Genomic DNA, 27,167 nt, shown 5'->3' with positions numbered 1-27,167 from the left:
ATGACAGTAAATACTAAATGTTAAACATTATTGTGCAGCACATAAGATCAACAGCACACAGTGTGCTTTGAGGTAGGAGCCAAAAAGGGTGTAGTTTGTGGGTGTGATCACCCGTGTGTACACCTGTGAGCATGGACGCGCTTGTTTTTTTAAAATGGTGAATGGTAAATGGCCTGTATTTATATAGCACTTTTACTAGTCCCTAAGGACCCCAAAGCGCTTTACATATCCAGTCATCCACCCATTCACACACACATTCACACACTGGTGATGGCAGCTACATTGTAGCCACAGCCACCCTGGGGCGCACTGACAGAGGCGAGGCTGCCGGACACTGGCGCCACCGGGCCCTCTGACCACCACCAGTAGGCAACGGGTGAAGTGTCTTGCCCAAGGAAAGAACGACCGAGACTGTCCAAGCCGGGACTCGAACCGGCAACCTTCCGATTACAAGGCGAACACCCAACTCTTGAGCCACGATCGCCGAGAGGCCGGGGGCACCCCACCTCCGAAGTGGCCCGAGCGAGCCCCAGGCTCCAGGCCCCGATAAGCAGCCGCCAAGGAGTGAGCCGGCGTGTACCTGGACGCCCATCCCCAGACACAAAGAACCACCAACGCACCGATGTCTGAGGGAGTCCGCCACTGGCAGGGGAAGTGGTGGGGGGAGATAGGCCTCCAAACCTTGGAGGGCCTGAGGTGTCCCCAGAGAGGTGGCGTCTGATACCCAACCTGACATATAGACACAGACATACAGGCACACACAGACACAAACATCCATTCCCACCCTCATGCTCTCATATGCACTTACTCCACACTCAACCAACGTGGAGACAGACATAAAGAGACGCTGTACACACGATCACACTCCCCAAGCGTATTCTACAAACCGGGTCTAGGTACCCTTGCCCCTGGAGGGGGGAACTGCACCCAGACCCAGGTGGTGTTACCCTTTTCCCTGCGGTGGGGAGAGGCAGACCGCCCCGACTCCGCAGCAGCAGGGAGGCCCCACACTCCAGACCGCAGTCGGACGGCCAACTCCTCCTCCTAGCCCCCCCACTCCAGCAGGTCACAGAGAATTTATGTAAATTTAACAAGCTGAACACATTCTGTACTGTACAGGAGACATGGCACAAAACTGATTGACAATGGTCTACAGCCAATCAGGACACTGCGCTCTTTTTTTAAAAAAAAGCAGCATGCAAAATTGCACACAAAAAAATCCACGAACAGCGAGGCTGCGAAAGGTAAACTGGCATTTTTTGATGGGTTGGGTCTTACACGGTTAAGCAACAGTACTGGAAATTTAAATAATCTACAAAATATACATTGATGCTAGTGAAGGCTGGTTTTCACAGCCAACGAGCATCATTTAGTCATGCCTAGACTAAATGATGCTCGTTGGCTGTGAAAACCAGCCTTCCCTATTTCAAGAGCAGCTAGGCCGGAGAGGAGGAGGATAGAGCTGCAGGAGCAGAGAGCCAGTGCAGACCGGAGCAGTGAGCACTGCAAAATGCTGAAGGGTGCAGGGAAAAGCCACAGACACTGTCACAAAATAAAAACCAAACTGTGAGCTTCTGAGTCGTGTCAGGTCCTTTGGGTTACAATTATGTACTGGTTTTGATCGTCTTTCAGTGCTATTTCAGTATCATCAGTGGTGGATCTGGATGCTGAAGTGTAATACACCTTTTCAAAAAAGTTAGAATGGAGATAGGTCTATCCTCGTTTGTGACATTTAAACACCTAAGAAGTGGAGCCTGTGTCTCCTACTGGCTTATAATCAACAATGTTGCTGTATATGAACATATAGTATCTTCCACCCTAAATATCCACGGGCTGGGGGGGGGGAATGTTCCCCTAGTATAAATTTCTTGCCTGGCTTACTGGGCTTATGCCTGGGTTGTTTTTGTCTTTTGGAGTGTAATTTTCTTCCTAATTAGATGCCTGACTGACAACTGTATAAAACAAAAACTACACACACTACAAGCACAAAGCGCAGACTGTGGGAATTTACCACTGTGCGTAAATCCCCTCTAATTTCAAGAGCACCTGGCTGCAGCCAGACCCTTCTCCTCACTTCCGCACTTGTCGTACTTCCTCGTACGTGCCGTACGTAGTACGCGAACTGCGCGTACTCCGAAGCGTGCGGTCGCTGAATTGGGTACAGCCTCAAATGACTTACTTTTTCCAGCAGCATCATGATCATTTGTGTCAGCTGTGTCTCCTCAGGCGTTTCCACTTCCCTCATTAACCTTCTGTGTATTTAAGTCCTCTGTTGGGCCGTCTGTCTTCATGTCAGTTCACAGAGATTTTGCGTCCCACTGTTGCATGTTTGGATTGTTTCACACTTATGGTTTTGCGTGTTCCTGTGCAGTTTCATAGTTAGTGTTACTTTTTTCCAATTTAGGTTTTAGTTTAGTGTCAACTTTGTTTCGCCTTTTCTTATTTTCTATTTTGTCATCAGACCCAAAATAAAGATTCAGTTCTGTCTCTCCCTTGTATGTTTTTGGGTTTGCTCCATAGACACACCGGTGATCCCCTGCTAAAACCACCATCCACTACTGTGTCTGACTGTGTGCTGTTGCCACTGGCAGTTTACGCTTAAAGAGATACGTGTTTAAAAAAACAGACCACCTAAATTAATCTTTGGTCTCTGAGAGTTTTGTGAGAGTTGTAGCTACCTTAGCAATCCAGTGTCACAGCAGTGTCAAATGGACACGCATTCACAAGTTGCAGTAAGCTGCGGTATCAGCAGTAAGAAGACATTTGATTTCCGACCAACATAAAGACAATTCTAGGACATATCAGACACCCAGCTCGATCTCACCAGGCAAAGAAGGTGCCTGGACAGTACTTCTTAAAAATTTTAAATTCTCAAACAATATAACAATACAGCGCTTATTTTGACATATCAACAAAGAGTCATGTACAAGTATAAGAACAAAGCAGTAGTCAAACAAAAGAACATTTAAAGAACAGTATAGGTCAGGAATAAAGCAGCATACAAGTACAGTAAGGTGACATAACATATGGAAGTATGCATAAACAATCTAGTTACATCAATCAAAAAGCTGCATCAAAAACTCAAGTAAGTTTTTTTTTTTTAAATTTTCTGTAACCTGGACTGTACTTCCTACATTCCTTTGCCAGTAGCGACTGGTTGGGTGTGAATAAATAATCGCCCCCTGCTGGTACTGCAACTTAAATACTTGTGTCCATTTCACACTAAGGAGAGGCAAAGCGTATAGGGATGTAAGAAAATATCGATACATTAAAATATTGTGATATTTCGTGTAATGATACTGAATCGATATTCAAAATCAGTGTTATCGATTTTTTTTAATTAAAGAATTACATGCATTTACTGTGAATTTCTTTTGTATTTTGCAATTTTAACTCTGGCCACTTGTTTGCAGTTTTTACCGCCTTTACGTTATGGAAAAACGAGGTCTCGCAATAACTGTAGAAGCGTCTAGTTTGCTAAAAACCAACGAAATAGAACAGTGGATGTGTGGCCAATTGTGCTAGCTAACTGATGACCAAAGAGGAGAGGATACAACCGGCCGCAGCAGCTTTCAAAGCTGATATGTGGACTTATTTTGGATTTAGGACAAAAGAAGGCAGTAAAGACAATGACAAGAGCTATGCAGTCTGTAAAATCTGCACCGCCAGAGTCAAATATTCGGGTAACACAACAAATTTACGAACACACGTGTGTAGACATCATAGCGATGTAGCGTCAAATGCTAATTTTAAAACGAAACGAGGTGATCCCGCTCAACGGACAATTGAAGAAGTTAACTACCAGCAACTTCAGCTCGTGCAACAAAAATAACGCAGTCAGTACTTGTTTTTATTTGCAAAGACATGCGCCCTCTGAGTGTTGTGGAGAATAAAGGATTTTGTAATATGATTAAAATGCTGGAGCCCCGTTACACCGTTCCTTCCCGACAACACATCACAGACATCGCTCTGCCAAAGTTGTACCAAGAAGTCAAAGCGACAGTGCTGGACTCTCTCAGCTTGGCAGAGACAGTTGCTTTGACATGCGACGCTTGGACTTCGAGAGCCACTGAATCGTACATAACTGTTACATCACATCACATAACGGACCAGTGGAACCTTCAGTCTCATGTACTACAAACTCGAGCCATGCATGACAGTCACACAGGTGAACACATTGCAGCGTTACTAACTGACGCTGTGGCTGAATGGGGATTGAACGCAAAGGACCTTGTTGTTGTTACCGATAATGCACCAAACATGGCTCTCGCGGCTAGATTTGCAGGCATGACGCACATACAATGTTTTGCACACAGTCTGAATCTCGCCTCACAGAAAGCACTGAAAATACAATGTGTGGTGCGACTTCTCGGGAGTATCCGACGTGTAACAGCCTTTTTCAGGCGCAGCACCACAGCCAGCAATCAGTTGAAGCAGAAACAGTGCCTCCTTCAGCTACCAGCTCACAGATTCATCACGGACATAATTACAAGATTGAACAGCTCCTATGATGATAGAACGAGTTTTAGAACCGCAACCAGCCATCTGTGCGGCTCTGCTTTCTGCAGAAGTTAGGAAGAGTGAAAAATAAATTTTCACATTAAGTGAGTCTGACATCACATGTGCAGAAGAAGTTGTCAGGGCACTCAAGCCTATGAAGGACGCCACCCTGGTGATGTCAGAGGAGAGTATGCCAACCCTGTCCATCATTGCTCCTCTTCATGCCAAGCTTGTGATGGGTGCACAAGAAAGTGTTGATGATACACCGACAGTAAGGGACATTTAGACTGCCATAGCAGAAGATCTGGGAAAGAGATATGTAAATGAGATGTTAAGATCACATGAAAAGTGCTTTGTTTTGATGCTTCATAGAGCAGTTTTTGGATAAGTACTTTACAATCATAGTACTTAGTAAGTAAGGCCTCAGTGTTACATTGTTTACCTTTTTTCATGTTAAAGAAATAGTTGATATTTCAGTAAAGTAGTTTTTATTTGTTTATTTGACATGACTTCTCATAAGGCAGATGTTAATTTCTCTCATTTTGAACTTAGAGAGTGTTTTTGTTTTACATGGCTCATGTCAAGCATTTAACAGTTTGGACTGTTTACTGTGATTTTTCTTAATTAAATTCAGTCCTAAACACAAATATCGTCTGGCTTTTAGTATCGCAATATATCGTATCGTCTCCCCTGTATTATGATAGATATTGTATCGCCAGATTCTTACCAATACACACCCCTAAAAGCGTAGAATCCACACTGTGGACCAGCGTGTCTGTTAATCGCTTGCTGTGATACAAGATGATAATTATGTCTGAGTCTAGTTTAGTGAAGATAGTGGCTCTGAGGATCACAGGCAGAGGTGATCAAGGGTACAGGACATGTAACCATGACCTGCTGCATGGCTTGAGAGTCTGAGAGCTCAGCTCCTAGAGCAGGAACAGGGTGTTAAAATTAACTTTCAGGATGGAAGAGACTGTGTTAGCACCTGGTGGGACGGATTCCTTTAGTTTCATTCACTGATGTGTTTTTTAATGTAGCACATGTTGTATTTTGGCTTTATTAAGAACAGCAGATGAAGATAAAATCATTTTTATTTGAGAAATGTCCTGAAACCATTTTGTCCCCCCATCTGGATCTGTTCTTTGTTGGGTTTCTATCAAAAACAGTTTCAACTTCAAACTTCACAACAATACACCAGGGCTTTGTCAAACGCTAGCTTGGCTAAACATTTGACCTTGACCTTCAAGGTCAAAGTTGACCTTGTAAAATGTGTTAATAAACCATATTGAGTAGTCTATCATGAAGGCCATGGAGAGAACTGAATCACAGATTTAGGGGAATCACAGTCCATGAGCTCCAGACTGAGTCACTGACTGCATGTGATTTTCATTAGCATTAAAAATAATCCTCATATTTTAAATGATCTTAGTTTGTCCCGTGACCTTTGACCCTCTGCCTGTGTAAACCGTGTGTTTCTGTGTAGTTGGAGCTGAACACACTGATGTGTGAATGTGTTTAGGAGCTTCAGAGCTGTGATGTTCAGTCGTGATGAACTCTGATGGATTTAGATGATCAGCATCTGCAGTTGGTGATTATCTGATATTCATCGTATTTTACAGCCATATCTGTAAATCCAAACAGTCTTTGAATCCACTTCATGAGGAGATGATGGTTTGTTTGTTTTGTTGATGTTGTCAGTGCTGACATCAGCTCAATCATAAAACTGTGGACTCCTTCATGATCATCTGATCGACCCATGATCCTCACGTTCTCCTGCTGCAGGAGTTAAAGTTTATTATTAACTCCTCACTGAGGTTGTGTGAGGCAGGAGTCCAGCATGCATCAGCACTGCCAAAATGATCATCATGGTTATTATAATCAGAATTTAAATCAGGACGGATTCATGATTATTGTGATTTTAGAGACTGACATGTTTTTATTGCAGTCTTATTATTATTTTATTCAGTGTGATGATAAAAAACTCTCAGTGTGACTACACACAGAGATATTTGAACAGTTCAGAGAACACAGAGTCTCTCAGACCTCAGACTGGACTTTGGCTCAGGACCAGGACTTGTTCCCTCAGCAGGGCTGTGGCAGCTCAGCACACCAGCAGGTCGGACCCACATGTACTCTGATGGAGCTCAGACCTGTAAATGTTTTACAATAAAGAGCTCAGAGGGAAACATCAGACAGGTGTGCTGATTCTTCCACTGACACAGGACAGATCTGATAATGATGATACAAAGGTTCCCCAAAACAAACAAAGAGTTTTATTCTTTTTATCCAATCAAACGTTTAGAAAACATTAAAAAAAATCATTGAAAAACAAAAGCAAAAAAGATTACACACACACACACACACACACACACACACAGACACACACACAGACACACACAGACACACACACACACACACACACACACAGACACACACACAGACACACACAGACACACACACACACACACACAGACACACACACACACACACACACACACACAGATACAGACACACACACACACACACACACACACACACACACACACACACACACAGACACACACACACACACACACACACACACACACACACACACACAGACACACACACACACACACACACACACACACACACACAGACACACACACACACACACACACACACACACACACACACACACAGTTTCTCTTACAGGAAGCAGGTTTGAGTGAAACTCTGAGTTTGTTAATCCTCAGATGAAGGAAACTCAGCTTTTGGTCCCAGTAAGAAGGATAACTTGAACAGGGTCAGTTACCATGGCAACAGATGACACACATCCAGAAAGCCATGACTCCTGATCTTTAGTACAAACATGTAAAGAGTGTGAAGGAGAGCATGTAGGAGGAAAAAGGAATGAACAACGATGGTCTGTGGACGATCAGCAGCAGCTCAAACTGAGACCAGCAGAGGGCGCTGTCGGCTCATCTCAGTGCTTCTGTGCTCTGACCTCACCTGCTGCACCTGCTGCTGCCTAAGTGTGTCTGTGTGAACATCAGCTGCTGAGCTCACAGTGAGTGGTTCCTGCTGTGACCACAGAAACCTGCCCACTCAGGCTCACATCCACGCTCTGTCACACAGACTCAGCTCTCACTACTGCTTCTGTCTGTGGCTCAGGGGTGCAGCGGGTCCACACCAATCAGAGACTGTGGATTGGCAGTCAGAGGACCTCTGTGCTAAAGAGCCTGCAGCCTCCATCAGTGTGAGAGTGTGTTAGAGTGCAGCACGGTGCACACAGTGTCTGTGTGCAAGTCTGAAACCTGCACAGGTGACAACAGGAAACTCAGAGTTACTGAACCTGCTTCCTGAGCAGATGTTACTGTGTGCACAGGTGACAGCTAACAGCTGTATTTTAAACAGATTAAAGCACAGGCAGCATGAAGAAGAGGAGCAGAGGAAGGATGAAGGTCCATCAGGGCCAGGGTGTCCTCAGCTTCCTGTCCAGAGACAAACATGATGTCAGCTCCTCACAGCAGCCCGTCTGATCTTAATGACCTTACAGTACCATAAGTAAAATGTGTTCACAGTAGATCACACACTCACAGTTAAAAACCACAAACTGCTCCTCAATAAAAGCAGAAGTATCAATAAAATAATAATATGCAACCATGAATTAATTAAAAGCTTGTCTGTACAGAAATGCCTTCAGCTGCTTTTTAAAGACACTCAGTGGACTCAGCGTAAACACAGCGGAGGAGACGACCCTGGTGCCGCTGCCTGAAAAGCACAATCCACTGGTGTTTTGAACCGAGTACGTGGGACCAACAGTGACCTCTGACCTGAAGGCCTAAGTGCTCAGGATGAAGCGTGAGGTTTAAACAGGTCAGAGATGTACTGGGGAGCTTCACCGTGAAGAGCTCTAAGAGTTCTGACTAAAAGTTTAAAATTTACTGGCAACCAATGAAGAGAAGCCAAAACTGGAGTAATGTTTGAGCAGAATGCATCAGCTTTCTGTATAATCTGAAGGCAATCCAAGGCTGACTCAGGGATCCAGGGCAGAATCAGGGACAGGTCCAAGGAAATCTACATACAAAGAAACAGGCGATTAGAATCAGTAAGGAGAAAGGCCAAGAGAATACGAGAGTAGAAAAGAGCCGGGGCAACTGACGCAAGTAGTACTGATCCAACAAACAGAAACACTGAGCCGATGCTCTAAGTAGTGGCTGGAGGAGTCAGGTTAATGAGCAGCAGGCAGGTTATCACACACAGGTGTGTCAGCGTAGAGAATGGACCTCAATCATGTGTCACGCAAACAAAGAAAAGAAGTCAGTGTTGATCAGTCTGCTCCTGCAGCAGCAGCAAGACCTCTCTGCATCATATCTGTTATTAACCTCTGTCTCTCTTCCACAGCATGTCTTTATCCTGTCTTCCTTTTCTCACCAACCAATCACAGCAGATGGCCCCGCCCCTCCCTGAGCCTGGTTCTGCCGGAGGTTTCTTCCTGTTAAAAGGGAGTTTTTCCTTCCCACTGTCGCCAAAGTGCTGCTCATAGGGGGTCATATGATTGTTGGGTTTTCCTCTGTACGTATTATTCTAGGGTCCACCTTACAGTATGAAGCACCTTGAGCTGATTGTTGTTGTGTTTTATTGTATAAATAAAATTGAATTGAAAACTTTACATTTGTGTGTAAATGTCACCTGCTCTCAGTGATGAATACACAACACCTGGATCAGCTGACTGCTCTGTAACACACACAGAAAAACAACAAAGGAGTAAGAAGCATCATATGTGTCCCGCAGTCATGTGTAGGTTCAGACTGCCAGAGGCAGCTCACACACATGAAGCTTAACTTCTCACTCACTGCATGTAAATTCAAAGAGGTGAAGTTTCCTGCAGTGAATGATCAGAAACAGATCAACCCTCTTTTCTCTTCTTCCACATCAGTTACTAAGGAAGTGATTAACTCAGAGCTCTGTGGCCTTTCCCCACAGCAACCTGACACCAGAGCAGAAATCACCTTCCACTTCAGCCTCTCAGACTCTTGAACCCGTCCCACCCCAGATGTGAACTGTTTGTGACACCACCCTGACATAAGCGCCATCAGAACAGTTTCTTTCTCCCAGTCGTCGTAACCCTCAAGTCTCTCATCGATCCTCATTCTGTGATGTTAAACCTGTTAAACTGTGACTCGCCTCTTGCCAACAGTCCACTTTCTCATACCGACCCCCTTCAGGTCTTGGCTCAGCTGCCGGACTCCCATCCAGATGTTTGTGTTCTATGTACAGTGTCTTGAAAAAGTATTTATACCCCTTCATCCTGTAAAGTGTGGTGTGAATCTGTGTTCAGCCCCATTAATCTGACTACATTTTGTATTTCCTACCTTCTTCCTTAATCTGCTCTGTTTTTCTCTCCGCTGTGCTGCACATTTATTGTTATGAAAAAAAACCTGATCTAACAAAATTAACAAAATTCATTTGATTCATTGGTACCTGCAGTGAGAATCCTCACGTCAGAGTAGACATGTGTATCAGCTTGATGTGTATCTGGAAAATGCAAACACACACACTCAGGTCATGTTACAACTACAAGCAGAGGAAACACAAACAGATGATGTTTCAAATCTGTAATCGGCTGCAGTCTGCACAGAGCCTCAAACATACTGACTCATGCTGAGCCACACTGACGGATTCTGACTGATTCTGATTCACCGGTAATGAAGCAGATGTTCTGGCAGTTTGGTGGTCTGGAGCGTTCAGCTGTGTGTTAACACAATACCAACAATAAAGACAACAGTGATTTTAGAGATACATTTGTTAACATTGTGGGAAGGTTCTTGAAGCCATTTCCAGACAAACGTAACTGACCCCGAGGTCAAAGCAGACAGCCTTCAGAGGAAACAACAGAAACCCTCAACCTCAAGCCTCTTTCCATCATTTCAGTCAGATGTTTCCAAACCTCAGTGTGATCACACTTCAGAAATATGACTGCATAGGAAATAAGTCTGGTTGCTCAGCTAGCCTGCCTGTAGTCCAGCTGTTTCACCCACTGAAACATCTGAAGCTTTATAAAACCAAAAGTTCTCTTAAAAGAGCAGCTGAGAGCAACCAACATAGAAACATCTGGCCTCAGACTGCAGCAGCTGGGCTCCTTGTTGTGATGAAAAATAAAACATATGAAGTCAATGTGACAGAGGTCGTACCATTTGCTTCATTTTTCTTTTTGCAGTAGAAAAGAAGTCGAACTAGAACCAAGAGCAGAACCAGAAGAACCACAGGAACCAGGCCTGCTATGAGTGCAGTGAGAAAGGAGGTGAGACCCTGAGGAGGTGATGAAGCAGTGTCAGCAGAAGAGTTCACAGGAGGAGTGGAGTCTGAGCTCCTGTGCTGAGGAGGATCTGCAGGAGAAGTGATGCAGACGGTTCAGTCATTTTATCAGGAGATCATGTCTGTAAACAGGAAGTGATGTCACTGTTCTGACCTCTGACCCTCAGAAAGCTCTGAGGAGACGGTCCAAATGCTTCAGTAGCACAAGAGTAGAGACCTTCATCAGACTGTTTGACCCTTCTGATGACGAGCTCTGCTGCTGTTCCAGCTCCAACATGACGTCCATTAAAGGAGAAATAAGCAGCAGCTGTGTCACCGCTCCTCTCTCTGCAACGCAGAGTGACATCACTTCCTGTCCACACAGGAAGTGCAGGAATCTCCAGGATCACACCTTTATCTGACAACAGAAACACAAACAGAGCAGAGTCAAGAGCTCCTCTCAGACGAGCTGCTTCCTGTCTGTATGAGCACCTTGCTGTCTTCCACAGTGACAGTCTCACACTCTCAGCTCACTGACAGACATGTATCCAACATCTGGAAACATCTGCACAGAGACACAGCTGGAACATCTCCCTGTCTCTACCTGAAACACTGATGGACACTTCATCGCTCTGCTGTCCAGATGAGTTCTCACAGAAGTAACTTCCATCAGAGGAGACGGAGTGATCCAGAACACAGGAGGAACCATGAACCCTCCCAAAGCCTGCAGCTGCTCCACAGTCCTCAGTGGGTCCTCCTCTGGTCCTCTTCACTGTCCATCCATCAGCTGTCTGTCCATCATCAACACAACTCAGAGACACTGAAGAAGATCCTCTGAAGACCTGCTGAAGGTTTGGACTGACAGACAGAGACACTGGAGGACACACACACACACACACACACACACACACACACACACACACACACACACAGTAAGTGTATTTGTGTTCTTGTTGGAGTCTCACTGATGGTTTTCACTTCCATCAACTCACCTGCAGAAACAGTCGGTGCAGACAGCAGCAGCACACACACACCTGCAACAGGAGGTCAGAGGTCAGTAAAGGTCAGAGGTCATTAGTTACTAGGGACAAGTTACCCCTGGAACGGTCATCAGATGGTAGTATTTGTATTTAGTATTTGCATGAGCCATTCTTCTTGTTGGATGTCATCTTATTGTGTAGTTTGTATTTTTTATATTAAGCTAGAAAGAGAATAATTTATCTTTCAAACTACAGCAGTTAGTCTCCTCATTAAAATAAAAAACTTATGCTGATGAATTTTGCGGTGAACAGTGTCTGTGCTGATCTTGACAGGACGTTTGGAGCTCCGCATTTTACGTGACTTTTACACACCAATTGCCTCGAGACTCGATGACTGTATTCTGTGACCGTATATGGTCTTATACTTCCGGGATGAGCTGCTGTGGTTACTAAATGTTTCCGCTGTGAAATAATTTCACTTAGAGCCGACTGTGGAAAATTTAGAATCTGTCTGTGGAGGTTCTCAGTCATCCAGTTTATTGACATCCAGCAACACACTCAGACACGAACTGGTTCACCCGAAAGACAAAACTCCAAAACACAGACTGAACAATGTGGTATATGCTGTACAGTGCAGCGAGGAATGCTCAGACCTCTACATTGGAGAGACCAAACAGCCACTTCACAAGCGCATGGCACAACACAGAAGAGCCACCTCCACAGGACAAGACTCAGCTGTCCATCTGCATCTAAAGGACAAAGGACACTCTTTGAGGATGCCAATGTTCACATTTTGGACAGAGAGGACAGATGGTTTGAAAGAGGCAACATTTAGAATAAAATAGAATAAAAAAGATTTTTCCAAACCGACGTGTTATGATCCTGTTACAGTTCTAGACTCGCATTCACTGAGCTCTTTAGAAAGATCCATCCATCCATTTTCATCCGCTTTATCCGAGGCCGGGTCGCGGGGGCAGCAGCCTAAGCAAAGAGGCCCAGACCTCCCTCTCCCCAGCCACCTCCTCCAGCTTATCCGGGGGAATACCAAGGCGTTCCCAGGCCAGCCGAGAGATATAATCTCTCCAGCGTGTCCTGGGTCTGCCCCGGGGCCTCCTCCCGGTGGGACATACCTCGAACACCTCACCCAGGAGGCGCCCAGGGGGCATCCTTGTCAGATGCCCGAACCACCTCAGCTGACTCCTTTCGATGTGGAGCAGCAGCGGCTCTACTCTGAGCCCCTCCCGGATGGCCGAACTTCTCACCCTATCTCTAAGGGAGAGGCCAGCCACCCTTCGGAGGAAGCTCATTTCTGCCGCTTGTATCCGCGATCTCGTTCTTTCGGTCACTACCCACAGCTCGTGGCCATAGGTGAGGGTAGGGACGTAGATCGACCGGTAAATTGAGAGCTTCGCTTTTACACTCAGCTCCCTCTTCACCACGACGGACCGGTGCAGCGTCCGCATTACTGCAGCTGCAGCCCCAATCCGTCTGTCGATCTCCGGCTCCCTTCTCCCATCACTCGCGAACAAGACCCCGAGATACATGAACTCCTCCACTTGGGGCAGGAACTCATCCCCGACCCGGAGTGGGCACTCCACCCTTTTCCGGCTGAGAACCATGGCCTCAGATTTGGAGGTGCTGATCCTCATTCCCGCTGCTTCACACTCGGCTGCGAACCGCTCCAGTGCGAGCTGGAGGCCCTCACCCGATGAAGCCAACAGAACCACATCATCCGCAAAAATCAGAGATGAGATTCTGAGGCCACCAAAGCGAAAGCCCTCCGCCACTTGGCTGCGCCTAGAAATCCTGTCCATAAAAATTATGAACAGAACCGGAGACAAAGGGCAGCCCTGGCGGAGCCCATCACCCACCGGGAACGAGTCCGAGTTATTGCCGGCAATGCGAACCAAGCTCTTGCAACGGTTGTATAGGGATCGAATGGCCCGTAGCAATGGGCCAGACACCCCATACTCCCGCAGCACCTCCCACAGGACACCCCGAGGGACACGGTCGAATGCCTTCTCCAAGTCCACAAAACACATGTAGACTGGTTGGGCAAACTCCCATGCACCCTCAAGTATCCTCGAGAGGATAAAGAGCTGGTCCAGTGTTCCGCGACCAGGACGAAAACCGCATTGTTCCTCCTGTATCCGAGGTTCGACTAGCGGACGAACTCTCCTTTCCAGCACCCTGGCATAGACTTTCCCAGGGAGGCTGAGGAGTGTGATCCCCCTGTAGTTGGAACACACCCTCCGGTCCCCCTTCTTAAAGATGGGGACCACCACCCCGGTCTGCCAGTCCACAGGTACTGCCCCTGATCTCCACGCAACATTGCAAAGGCGTGTCAACCAGGACAGCCCTACAACGTCCAGAGCCTTCAGGAACTCGGGGCGGACCTCATCAACACCAGGGGCTCTGCCACCAAGGAGTTGTTTAACTGCCTCAGTGACCTCGCCCCCGGAAATTGGCGGGTCATTCCCCTCATCCCCAGACTCTGCTTCCTCCTCGGAAGACGTGTCAGTGGGATTAAGGAGGTCCTCGAAGTATTCCTTCCACCGCCTGACAATTTTCTCAGTCGACGTCAACAGCGCTCCGCCAGCACTATACACAGTGCAGGTAGAGCACCGCTTTCCCCTCCTGAGACGCCTGACGGTTTGCCAGAATCTCTTCGAGGCAGTCCGAAAGTCTTTTTCCATGGCCTCTCCGAACTCCTCCCACACCCGAGTTTTTGCTTCAGCCACTGCCCGAGCCGCATTCCGCTTGGCCTGTCGATACCTGTCGGCTGCCTCCGGAGTCCCACAGGCTAACCAAGCCTGATAGGACTCCTTCTTCAGCCTGGTGGCTCCCTTCACCTCTGGTGTCCACCATTTGGTTCGGGGATTACCACCACGGCAGGCACCAACCACCCTGTGGCCGCAGCTCAATGCAGCAGCTTCGGCAATGGAGATGCTGAACATGGTCCATTCGGACCCGATGTCCCCAGTCTCCCTCGGAATGCTGTCGAAGCTCTGCCGGAGGTGTGCGTTGAAGATCTCGCGGACTGGGGCCTCTGCTAGACGTTCCCAGCACACCCTCACTACGCGTTTAGGTGCACCAGGTCTGTCCAGTGTCCTCCCCCGCCACCTGATCCAACTCACCACCAGGTGGTGATCAGTTGACAGCTCAGCCCCTCTCTTTACCCGAGTGTCCAGAACATATGGTCGCAGGTCTGGTGATACGATTACAAAATCGATCATCGACCTACGGCCTAGAGCATCCTGGTGCCACGTGCACTTATGGACACTCTTATGTTCGAACAGGGTGTTCGTTATGGCCAAACTGTGATTAGCACAGAAGTCCAATAACAAAGCACCGCTCGGGTTCAGATCAGGGAGGCCGTTCCTCCCAATCACGCCCCTCCAGGTCTCGCTGTCGTTACCCACGTGAGCATTGAAGTCTCCCAGCAGGACAACAGAGTCTCCAGGTGGAGCACCTTCCAGCACCCCCCCCAGGGACTCTAAGAAGGCTGGGTACTCTGAACTGCCACTCGGCGCATAAGCACAGATGACAGTCAGGACCCGTTCCCCGACCCTAAGGCGCAGGGAACAAACCCTCTCATCCACCGGGAAAAACCCCAACGAACCGGCAGCAAGCCGAGGGGATATTAGAATACCCACCCCAGCCCGCCGCCTCTCACCAGGGGCAACTCCAGACTGAGACAGAGTCCAGCCCCTCTCCAGGAGACTGGTTCCAGAGCCCAAGCCATGCGTAGAGGTGAGCCCGACTATATCTAGCCGGTACCTCTCAACCTCACGCACTAACTCAGGCTCCTTCCCCACCAGAGAGGTGACATTCCATGTCCCTATTGCCAGTCTTGGCAGCCAGGGGTCAGTCCGCCAGGGCCTCCGCTCCTGGCCGCCACCCGACACACAATGCACCCGACCCCTATGGCGCCTCCTGCGGGTGGTGGGCCTGCGGGAGGATGGGCCCATGTCTCCTCTTCGGGCTGTGCCCGGCCGGGCCCCATGGACTAAGGCCCGGCCACCAGACGCTCGCCCTCGGGCACCCTCCCCGGGCCTGGCTCCAGGGCGAGGCCCCGGTAACCCTATCCCGGGCAGGGTAAACTGTTCCCTCGATGTCTTTTTCATAGGGTCTTCTGAATCGCTCTTTGTCTGGTCCCTCACCCAGGACCAATTTGCCATGGGAGACCCTACCAGGGGGCAAAAGCCCCCAGACAACATAGCCCCTGGGATCCCTGGGACACACAAACCCCTCCACCACGATAAGGTAGCGATTCAAGGAGGAGCTAGAAAGATCCATTCTTTGACTAATGTTTCTAAAAGCAGTCTGCATGGCAGCTGCTGCGTTTTATACACCTGTGGTCATGAGATTAAAAACACCTGATTTCACTGATTAATGCTACTCAAACCCAGGCCAGCTGCTCTCAGCAATGCGATATATGCCAACAGAGCTAAGCCTGCCCCGGGCTGCAATTAAGCACCAAAATTGGAGAAGGCATAGACAGGGGATAAGCTAACATATGAAACTGGAAATGACCGCCGTGTATTCAGTTTATTTCAACAAAGTAACTTCTGATTACCACCTATATAAACAGTAACTGTAAAGGAATGCAGTTACCCATATTTTGTATTTTAAATACGTAACACCGGTACATGTATTCTTTTACTTCCCAACACTGGGCAGATGATATCATGGATAAATGAGTAGATGAACGTTTGACTCACCGAGGAGCAGAGAGGCAGACGGGGTCTTCATGGTGTCTGAATGCTTTAAGTCTGAGCAGCGTAGACGTCTTCAGCTTCACAACTTCCCTGTTAACACTTTCACTGTCTGAGCAAACGCTCCACTGATGAGAAGCACACCCACACAGTGGGTAAGTTTCAACAATATTTGCATTGTGTATTTACTCAGTTTGTATTTGTCTAATATGATATTTGTTTCATGATTGGAAATAATAAAAGTGACAAAGATGCACAGATTAGGAGAAAGATGGCCCTGCGAGGGAGTCTAATGTGTTCATAGTCTGAGTAAGAGTGTGTTATTGTAATTCATTAACTGTAAAGTGACCAGGGGACGGGCTGGAGGAATAAAGCTCATGTTCAGTAGTTCAACTTCACATGGACCGAAACTGCTCTGGTGCTGAGAGGTTCTGACCCTGATGGACTGCAGCCTCCTGCCTGAGGGAAGCAGCTCAGGAAGTTTCTCTTTGAGGGAGGGAGGTTGGGGAGGTCAGCAGTAATATGTCCTACCTCCGTCCTTGAAGCCCACGTGGAGGGAGAGCAGACTGCAGGTGATCATCTTTCAGTCTGCAGGTGGTGAGGATGGATTCACTGATGAAGGAGTAGTTGTAACATTGACCACAGGAAGTTCATTATATGCTGTGCTTTTGTGATGAGGGTGCTGATGATAGCGGTCACTCTGATCCTGGAGACAGACAACAACTGTTCAGAAAGACTTCAGTGTCTGATGGACTCTGTGTCTCTGTAGAGGCTGAAACATACACGTCCCTCTAGTTCTTCTACTTCTCTGTACAGTTGCTCACATTCATTCCAACACTTTCAGCAATCTGCCTCCAGGATTTCTCATATCTGTGAGTCTTTATATTCTTTATATTAAAACTCTGATTATTACTCTTCATCTTTGAAGTTCTCTCACTGATCGATTCAAAAAAAGGAGTCGACTGTATGGAACAGACCAATCACAATATTCAAAAACTGCGACAACACAACGAGGTTCACCTCAAGTTACAGCGCAGGAAACAGGACATCTCTCAGCAAGCTGTGTGGTTAGCATGTAGCTGTGCTATAGAGAAGAAGCAGAGGTAGAACTCCCATGAACCTTTGCAGACTGAAGGAGAGCCGTTAGCTTTTATTATTTAATCTTTATTTCCACAGGTAGTCCTGCTGAGACTCAGTGTCTCATTTCTAAGATAGACCTGGTTCAGCTGAACGCTGGTGCTGTAGTTGGAGTGCAGCTGTTTAGCATCTCTCATTGGCTCATGACCACAGGTGGAGGTGGAGATACAGACTGACAGATTGTTGTGGGATTTCTCTTTAGCTTATTGTCCTTTAATGTATTGTCTTGATGAAATGCTTTCATGTTACTTAGTTTAGTACGGCTGGTTCACACCTCATTCACGCTGGGAAACAGACGGTGAGAAACTGGTGAATGTCTCCCAGGAGACGGAGACTTGACCCCAGAGTGGGGGAGATTCACACAGGTGATAGAGAGTTTTTCTGTTTAGAGCTAAGGTGTGAACTGCAACTGCCTTTTGTTCTGTGACTGTGTTTAAAGGGACCTGAACTGTTCATTGTCAGAGACGACTCTCAGTGCCCGCTGACTGACGTCTCTCCTCATGCATGAGAAATAAAGTGTTGGGTTTTAACTGCTCAGCGTGTCTGCAGGCTTTGTTAATAAATCTCCACATCACAGATCGATAATGTTGCTTTCACACTCTCTCAATACTTAAATTTAATACAATAATTTAAAAAACAAACTCATTTTTTGCCGTTTCCAAAAGTTTTCTACATTTTACACCTGAACACATGGTTTAGATGATCTTTGATCATAAATTCTAATGTCTTCTTATGTCCTCTCACTCACCTCTAGTCACTTCATATGATACCCCCAGAGCCCAGATTTGACCTCTTCTATGGGCCCAGAACCATTTTTTAACCTTTATGAAATACTTGTATTTCTCTGAAGTTTAATCGTTTTTCTTTGAAGGTCACAAAGACAGGTGAAACTGTCCAAACTACAAACTAACGAAGAAGCTCCACACACAGATGGAGAGATGGTCCTCTCTCATTAGTCCGTGTAATGATGTGTTTGCAGGATGTGATCGATGGTTTAGTTCAGTTTGACGTGGGCGTTTCATTAAAGACAAAGACAGTAGCAGATGATCTAAAGGGCAAACAGAGAAGAACAAAGACAGCAGCACAGAGCTGAACTGATCTTATCAAGACTGTCACGTACTGTGTGACAACAGCTCATCCCACCGAGGCGTGTACCTGCTTTCATAACGTGTGTTTAAATGTGCATGTTAATGATGCTTCAGCCTCAGCAGAAGTGACCGCAGAGACAGAGACTCAGATCTCTGACTGTGTAGTGGAAACATGAACCACAGCTGTGACACCGTCAGACTGTCACGAACACTGACAGAGATTTAGCTCAGAGCACTGTGGTCTGCTAACATACATTATCACAGGACACTGAGATAATCAACCACTGTTAGCTCTTCTTATTAAAGTCTGTGAAGAAATAATGTTATCAGGTCTGAACCTCAAACACTTCATTATCATCTATTCTTTAACCCTGCACATGTCTTTGAGGATGAGCTCCTTTATTTTCTTTGCTTTAAGTCACAGGGCCCCCCATCCCCCAGCAGGGGCCTGACAGAGCCCGGGGGGGGGGCACCGTCAAGCAACCTCCTGGAGTGAGCCAGTACACACCTGAGCAACCAGCCCCAAACACCGAGAACCACCAATCTTAGTCACCCAATACGCGCGATATGGCAGCCTGGCTTCTGTCAGTCTGTCCCAGGGCAGCTGTGGCTACAACTGTAGCTGCTTCCACCAGTGTGTGAATGTGAGAGTGAATGAATAGTGGCATTGTAAAGCGCTTTAGGTGCCTTGAAAAGCGCTATATAAATCCAATCCATTATTATTATTATCAAACTGAAGGGGAGGCTGGAAGGTTACATTTCAGACCCTTTGAGAATTCTTCACATATCCAGCTCCAACACCTGTAATGGTCCCTGTGCCTGCTCAGCTGACTCGGTATGGCTACAAGTGTTTTGTTTATGTTTTGCTCCTCTCGCTCTCCTCCCACGCCCCCACGCTCTACCAGGGCGGAGTCATGGTGATTCCTGCCCCTGGCTCCGGCACCTGCGAACGATCCTCTAATCAACGCTCTCGCTAGTTAAGGCGGCTGCTGGGAATGCTTCATTGCCGGATTATTGTGTCGTCACTAGTCTCATGCTTCTTCTTGAGTTTCCGTCGTGCTGTGACTTAACCTGCTCTCTTCTCCCTGTGCCAGACTCGACCTGCCAGCTTGAGGATCGCCGCTACTGTGGGCGTAAGGCCAGTGTGAAAGAGCTGAGCCAGAGCGTTTGGAGGAGGATCGCTGTAGTGCTGACTCACCTGTTCAACATGCCAGAGGAAGCTCATATACACACGGAGCTCTGACAACATGACTCATGATATCAGCTCAGTGTAAAACATTTCAACAACTTCTTTAAGATGTTTGGCAAAAATGGTCTGTCACTTTTATCTAAAGGAGGCTTTTTTTTATCACACATGCTAATATCACCCTTAAATTTGACCCAAAATGCACTTTGTGAAGGTGGATTCAAAAGATCAGGGTACCAACGTTCATACAGTGGGGCAAAAAAGTATTTAGTCAGCCACCGATTGTGCAAGTTCCCCCACCTAAAATGATGACAGAGGTCAGTAATTTGCACCAGAGGTACACTTCAACTGTGAGAGACAGAATGTGGAAAAATAATCCATGAATTCACATGGTAGGATTTGTAAAGAATTTATTCGTAAATCAGGGTGGAAAATAAGTATTCACGGTGAAGCTTTGAGTGGAAAAAGACAGAAAACAACATGTGGATCCTGGAATAATGGGAGCTTCGATCTTTAAAGGACTGAAGAGGAAGAAGTTTACAAGGAATCATTTAGAAGAGTTTCAAACATCAACATATTGAATCCATGAATCTGAAAACGTGTTTGTGAGTGAAAGAGACAGACATGTACAGACTGAACTATCTGTTCAACAGTCAGAGTGTTTCTCTAACAGGAGACACTCTTTACACTCCACTCAGCACAGAGTCACTGAGGAACCAGAACCAAATGTAAACCCAGGATAAAGAGTTTGAGTGAACGTGGTGTTGAAGGTGTGGAGGTGGATCAGAGTGTCAGAGGAGACTCTGTAGAAGGACAGAGTGCCAGCAGGACAGTCCACATACACTGCTGCTCTGTTAGAGACAGAGGAGGAGGAGGAGGAGATGAGTGTTGTTCTGTTATTGTGCCAGACAGAATGAGGACCATCATCAGAGCAACTCAGACTCCAGGACTGATCATTCCATCCAAACCCACACTCACTGTCTCCTTTTCTTCTGATTCTTCTGTAACTCACTGATATAGAAACTCTTCCTCTCCACTCGACCTCCCAGTAACAGCGACCAGTCAGACCAGTTCTACACAGCAGCTGTTTCCAGTAATCAAATCTGTCTGGATGATCAGGATATGACTGAACCTCCTCCACATGTGTCACCTTCCTGTTGTTGTCAGACAGTTGGAGCTCTGTGTGCACTGTGTTTGTGTCGATTGTGAGTTGACAGGAATCTGATGGAGAGAACAAACACAATCAAGCTGCAGTTATTGATCCATCATCTGTTCATTGATTGACACTTTGATGATGACGACTCCTGACATCAGAGATGTGAATGAGTGATGTGACAGTTTGAAGATGGTTGAATGTGTGCTGCTTTGTTTTCATGAATCCCATTAAAAACACACTTACACTTCCTCAGACCTGGTCTCAACCATCGGACTCCAGCAGGCTCCACCCTGAAAGGAGGAGGGGGGTCGGATGAGCACAGTCTCTTTCAGCATGCACACACGGACATTACATGGCTCTCACACACATGAACATTCAAAGTGATCATCAATAATAACAATATAACAAACTTTATTTATAAAGCACACTTAAAAACCAAGGGTATGCCAAGGTGCTTAACAAGTAACATAGAGAATAGAAGGAAGATAATAGAAATAGGACCAAAGCAAGTACTAGGTATGCAAGCAGATAGCTGTCACTGACACACAGGAAAGCAACAGATACAGAACAAACAAGGAATTAAATGAGCATAAAAGTGCATAATATAAAATCATAAAAGAAATGTTAACTAGAGGGAAAGCCAAGACTGAATAAGTGGGTTTTTAGTCGTGATTTAAACAGTGCAATAGAATCAGATGTGCGGATATCAAGAGGAAGATTATTCCACAGTACCGGGGCAGCCAGAGCAAACGCACGGTCACCCCGGGACTTCAGCCGAGATCTAGGTTGCATCAGAAGTAGTAGAGTGGCAGATCTGAGTGTTCTAGTTGGAGTATGTTGGTTGAGAAGTTCAATAATATTTTAAATTGAATATCGTACTTTACGGGCAGCCAGTGCAAGTTAGCTAGAACAGGAGTAATAGGGCAAAATTTCCTGGTACCAGTCAAGAGGCGAGCTGCCGCATTTTGGACTGTTTGCAGAAGAAGAGAAGGGGGAAGACCGTAGTACAAGGAGTTTCAATAATCCAACCTGGAGGTCACAAAAGTGTGAATACGCTTCTCCAGGTCCTCATGCGGAACATAATGCCTAGCCTTAGAGATAAGGCGCAGTTGGTGGAAGCTAGATCTCACTACAGCAGACACTTGCAGCAGTACAGCCAAGTTACTGACATAGTCACAGGAAGAGCTAGCAAAGGAACCCAGAGCAGTTGAACACCACAATCTCAGTCTTCTTATTGTTTAAAACGAGAGAATTACTCATGAACCATTCTTTGACCTCACGCATGCATTCTTGAAAGTAGTGCAGGGACACAGCAAGGTCGTCAGTAAGTTCAAAATAGATCTGTATGTCATCGGCATAACAGTGGAAGGTGATATTGTATTTTTCAAAGATTGCGCCTAGAGGGAGCAAATACAATGAGAAGAGAATAGGGTCTAAAACTGATCCTTGAGTTACACCGCAACAGACCGGTGCAGAGGAAGAGGAGAAGGTGCCCAAGTTAAGAGAAAAGGATCTGCCAGCGAGATATGATTTAAACCAGTTGAGGGCAGTGCCTCTGATGCCCACACTGTGCTCAAGTCTAAATAATAAGATGTTATGGTCCACCATATCAAAAGCCAAAGAGAGGTCTAGTAAAACTAGGACCATAGATCATCCAGTATCAATGATTACAAGAATATCATTAAGAACTCTAAATGATATTGAAATGAACTTAAAACACCTGAGTTTCCTAACGTGTTTGCAGCCGGTTATAATTCTAGACAACGGGGAGTAGCAATTTTAATACATAAAAATGTTAATTTTACAGTACTCGATACAGTTATAGATCCAGAGGGTAGATTTCTAATTATTAAACTATCAATATTGAACAAAAAACTATGTATTGTTAGTATATATGGTCCAAATGTTGATGAACCCTCATTCTTCCACGGTTTTTTTAGTGCACTCTCTGAACACCTTGATTGCACACTCATTCTTGGCGGTGACCTCAACCTTGGACTAAATGAAGAAATGGATAGGCTCAACACAACAGGAACTCAGCGTAATTGGCAGTCCACAAATATAATCAAACAGTATATGAACGACTTTGGTCTTTGCGATGCATGGCGCTCTCTTCACCCCACCAGTAAGGAATATACTTTTTCATCACTCTTACTCTCGTCTGGATTATTTTTTGGTCAGGAGCTCACTGCTGTGTGACATTTCAGACACTGAGATTCATCCTATAGCTGTCAGCGATCATGGTCCTGTATCTTTAACACTAATGCACAAGAATAATACTACGCCAAGTAAAAACTGGAGATTTAATATATCACTACTTAAAGATGAAGACTTTATTAAATATTTTAAAAAGGAATGGACTTCATATTTAGACTTTAATGACACTCCCGGAATATCTGCTTCTGTTCTATGGGAAGCAGGGAAAGCTGTGATGAGAGGTAAAATAATTTCTTTCTCATCACACAAAAAGAAAGAAGAAAACAAAAATATTCAGGAATTAGAAAAAAACATCAAATCACTAGAAGAAGCCTACGCGTCCCACCAAGATCAGGAAACATTGAACAAAATATGCAAAACAAAACTAGAATTAAATGAAACTATTAATAAAAAAAACACAATTCCTTATACAAAGACTTCGCTTGCAGAATTTTGAACACAGTAACAAATCAGGTCGATTTCTAGCTAACCAGCTAAAAATAAATAAAGAAAAAATAACTATATGTGCTGCTAAAGATTTATCGGGGAACACAATATATGATCCTGGAAGAATAAACAACATTTTTAGGGATTTCTATGAAACTTTATAATCACCACAAATAAACCCATCTAAAAATGAAATTGATCTGTTTCTTGACAACGTAACTCTTCCAAAATTACTAGACAGTCAAGCAATGGAACTGGATTCGCCACTGACGCCAAGTGAACTCCAGGAAGCCCTGATAAGTATGCCCAATAATAAGGCTCCAGGTCCAGACGGCTTCCCTGCAGAATTCTACAAAGAATTCTGGACAATTCTGGCACCAGTATTCCACAGCATGTTGCAGGAAATCGAGGAAAATGGCAGACTACCACCAAATATGAATTCTGCCAACATTAGTCTCCTGCTAAAACCAGGCAAAGACCCTTTATTTCCCTCAAGCTATCGTCCAATTTCTCTTTTAAATGTAGACCTTAAAATAATCTGCAAAGCTCTCTCAAAGAGATTAGAGAAAATGACCCCCCTCTTAATTCATCCTGACCAAACTGGTTTCATAAAAGGTCGGCACTCCTCAACAAACACTCGTAGATTACTTAATTTAATAGACTACTCATACGATAAAAACATCGAAACCATAATATTATCTCTAGATGCAGAAAAAGCATTTGACAGAGTTAATTGGAAATTTTTATTCGCAACTTTACACAAATTTGGTTTTGGAAACTCTTTCATAAACTGGATAAGAATATTATACAATTCCCCAACGGCCCGTATCAGAACAAATGACCAGACATCCTCCAGCTTCTGTCTCCTGAGGGGCACCAGACAGGGATGCCCACTCTCCCCTTCACTTTTTGCAATTTTTATCGAACCTCTAGCAGCAGCATTTAGACAGGCTACAACAATTAAGGGCATAACATGTAAGAACATAGAACATAAAATCAGTCTCTATGCGGATGATGTGTTGCTTTTTCTGCAAAACACACAAACCAACCTCTCTGAGGTAATTACTTTAATAAACTGGTTTTCAAGAGTTTCAGATTATTCAATTAACTGGCCAAAATCTACAGTTCTCCCCATTAACTGCTCCTTCCATAATTCTTCCTCTGCCCCACTGCAATCCGGAAATATTAAATATTTAGGTATTAATGTCTCTCCTAAGCTTTCAGACTTAACTAAACTAAACCACATCCCACTTCTAAAGAAAGTAGAAGGCGATCTGACTAGATGGAAATCTTTACCCATATCACTCATGGGAAGGGTCGCCACTATAAAAATGATGATCTTGCCAAAAATAAATTACTTATTTTTGATGATCCCTAACAAACCATCACAAGATTGGTTCAGATCTCTGGATTCATATATTTCCAAATTCCTTTGGAAAGATAAACCCCCGCGTATTAGCTTAAAAACGCTACAAAGAACCAAGGATAGAGGAGGATTAGATCTGCCTAATTTTCACCAATACTTCTTAGCCAACAGGCTTCAGTTCATCTCAGAATGGTTAAAACATACCTTCCTAGATGAGCCCTGGCTAGATGTTGAACAGGCACTATGCAAGGATCTAGAGATTTCAGACCTACCATTTATTAGCTCAAACATCAAAAGACATGAATGCTTTAAAAGTATCAACATCAGCTTTTCTCTAACAGCATGGTGGGAGTTTCTAAAAATAACGGAGTCTTCATTAATCCCATGCAAACGTACACCTATCTGGAATAACCCTGACATATTACAAAACAATAATATGATTAATTTCCCAGAATGGAGTTGTAAAGGAATTAAATACTTAGAACATATATTAGAGGGAACAGAATTTATTCCATTTGACAGACTAGTTGAACAATATGGGATCAACAAGACAAGGTTTTTAGAATAACAACAAATTAAATCCATAGTAAAAAAGAAATTTAACCTCAGTCAAGTTGAATTACAAACACCACTAAGTGCGGCACATTTTTTTACTCTTAAATCCCCCAAATTATTATCTAAAATATACAGAACACTTTCTAAATTAGATGAATCAATATCCCTTCCTACTGCAAAGTGGGAAGCAGATTTATCAGTCAACCTAGACCAAAACTTCTGGTCTCAGATTTGCTTAAAAACTTTCAAATTAATTAAAAATCCCAGTCTGCAATTAATACAATACAAAATACTTCATAGAGTGCACTATACAGGTCATCGGATGTTCAAGATGGGCTTTACATCTTCCAACAACTGCTCACACTGTCAAGGCAATACACCAGACAATTACATCCACGCTCTTTGGTTCTGTCCACCAGTGCAAAAGTTTTGGCGCGAGATATGTGAAGACTTATCAAAGTGTCTGAAATGTAACATTCCAACTTCCCCCTTAGTGTGTCTACTGGGCAGCTTAGATAATGTCACTTCAGAAAAGAATATAGCCCATATGATCTTCACTGCCCTATGCATAGCCAAGAAAACAGTCCTCATGAACTGGAAAAATAAAAATAATCTTAATTCTAACCAATATAGAAATTATCTATTAGATTACATTAGTCTTGACACAGCCTCTGCCACCACATTAGATCAATTGCTCTGGGCCCCTTTTATCAGCTCCATCACCTAGTGGGGGTGGGGGGTCATAGTTTGGTCCCGCCTTCACTGTTGTGATTGGTGAGGGGGTAGGGACAGGCTTAGGGCGTCGGGGGGTTCCCCGGAGGCATCTTCCTTGGGGGGCTCAACCCGGGGTAGCGGTCACGTCCGGTTGGGGGCTCTGATGGCTCTCAGGTGACTGTTTCCTCGCGGCTGCGTGCAGCGGGGCTAGGGGAGGGTCTGTGCTGACGGACGTGGGTTACTGACCTGGCAACCTGGCTGCCCCTGGGTGGGTCCGGGATGGGCGTGAGGTTCTGGGGGCGCTCCGTCTCTGGGCTGGGGCCCGGACCGGGCCTCGGGGGCTTGGGTCCTGGTTGGTGTGTTGCCGGGGTTGTGGGCGGGTGGGTGCATGGGGGCCCGGCCCTGGAGCAGGGTGCCGCCGGTGCGTCGAGCCGCCTGGGGGGCTCTTCATCTGGTGGGGGGGATGGTCACATCTTGCAGGAGCTTTCTTCTCTTCAGGAACTCTCTGCGGGAGGGGGAGATACAGGAGAGGTGGAGGAAGATCTCAGCCTGGGCGTTTACCGTCTTATGTAGTCTGGAAGATGTGTGGATGGTGGGGTGGGTGCAGTTTTCTCTGTGGTGGGGTTGGGTGGACTGTCCAGGGCTCTGTGGAGCCGGAGGGCGCTACTGCACTGGGCCCCGGTCTGATGGGCCTGGGCCCCCCTTCCCTGGCGGATCGCGGAGGGTGGGAGTGCTTACTGGGGTCAGCGGGGAGCTGGCCCCAGGGAGGGGTTACCTGCCCCTCCCTTCCTTCCCTCCCCATCTCCAGCTGCCTCCCTCTTCCCGCTCCTCCACAACCACCC

General features: G+C 45.7%; 2 protein-coding genes across 2 annotated transcripts in view; both read right to left on the bottom strand.

Moving 5' to 3' along the window:
• Positions 1 to 6,974: 6,974 nt before the first annotated feature.
• Positions 6,975 to 16,588, bottom strand: LOC143416767 (uncharacterized). Its single transcript, XM_076882333.1, has 6 exons — positions 16,487 to 16,588; positions 11,775 to 11,816; positions 11,387 to 11,656; positions 10,958 to 11,200; positions 10,680 to 10,874; positions 6,975 to 7,976 (listed from the first exon to the last, which is right to left on the bottom strand). The coding sequence occupies exons 1-6, from the start codon at positions 16,515 to 16,517 to the stop codon at positions 7,969 to 7,971; spliced, it is 789 nt and encodes a 262-aa protein (XP_076738448.1). The 5' UTR covers positions 16,518 to 16,588; the 3' UTR covers positions 6,975 to 7,968.
• Positions 16,589 to 20,355: 3,767 nt separating this feature from the next.
• Positions 20,356 to 27,167, bottom strand: part of LOC143416651 (NLR family CARD domain-containing protein 3-like) — a 28,934-nt gene continuing 22,122 nt past the window's right edge. The window contains exons 5-6 of the mRNA XM_076882099.1: positions 21,291 to 21,337; positions 20,356 to 21,112 (exon numbers count right to left, since the gene is read on the bottom strand). Coding sequence (XP_076738214.1) covers positions 20,586 to 21,112; positions 21,291 to 21,337 — 574 coding nt within the window. The 3' untranslated portion in view covers positions 20,356 to 20,585. The remainder of the gene's footprint in view (positions 21,113 to 21,290; positions 21,338 to 27,167) is intronic.

This window comes from Maylandia zebra, linkage group LG3 (assembly GCF_041146795.1).
Source record: "Maylandia zebra isolate NMK-2024a linkage group LG3, Mzebra_GT3a, whole genome shotgun sequence".
Lineage (NCBI taxonomy): Eukaryota > Metazoa > Chordata > Actinopteri > Cichliformes > Cichlidae > Maylandia > Maylandia zebra.
Note: the sequence above shows the minus strand (reverse complement) of the source record. Positions and strands in the feature narration are given on the sequence as shown.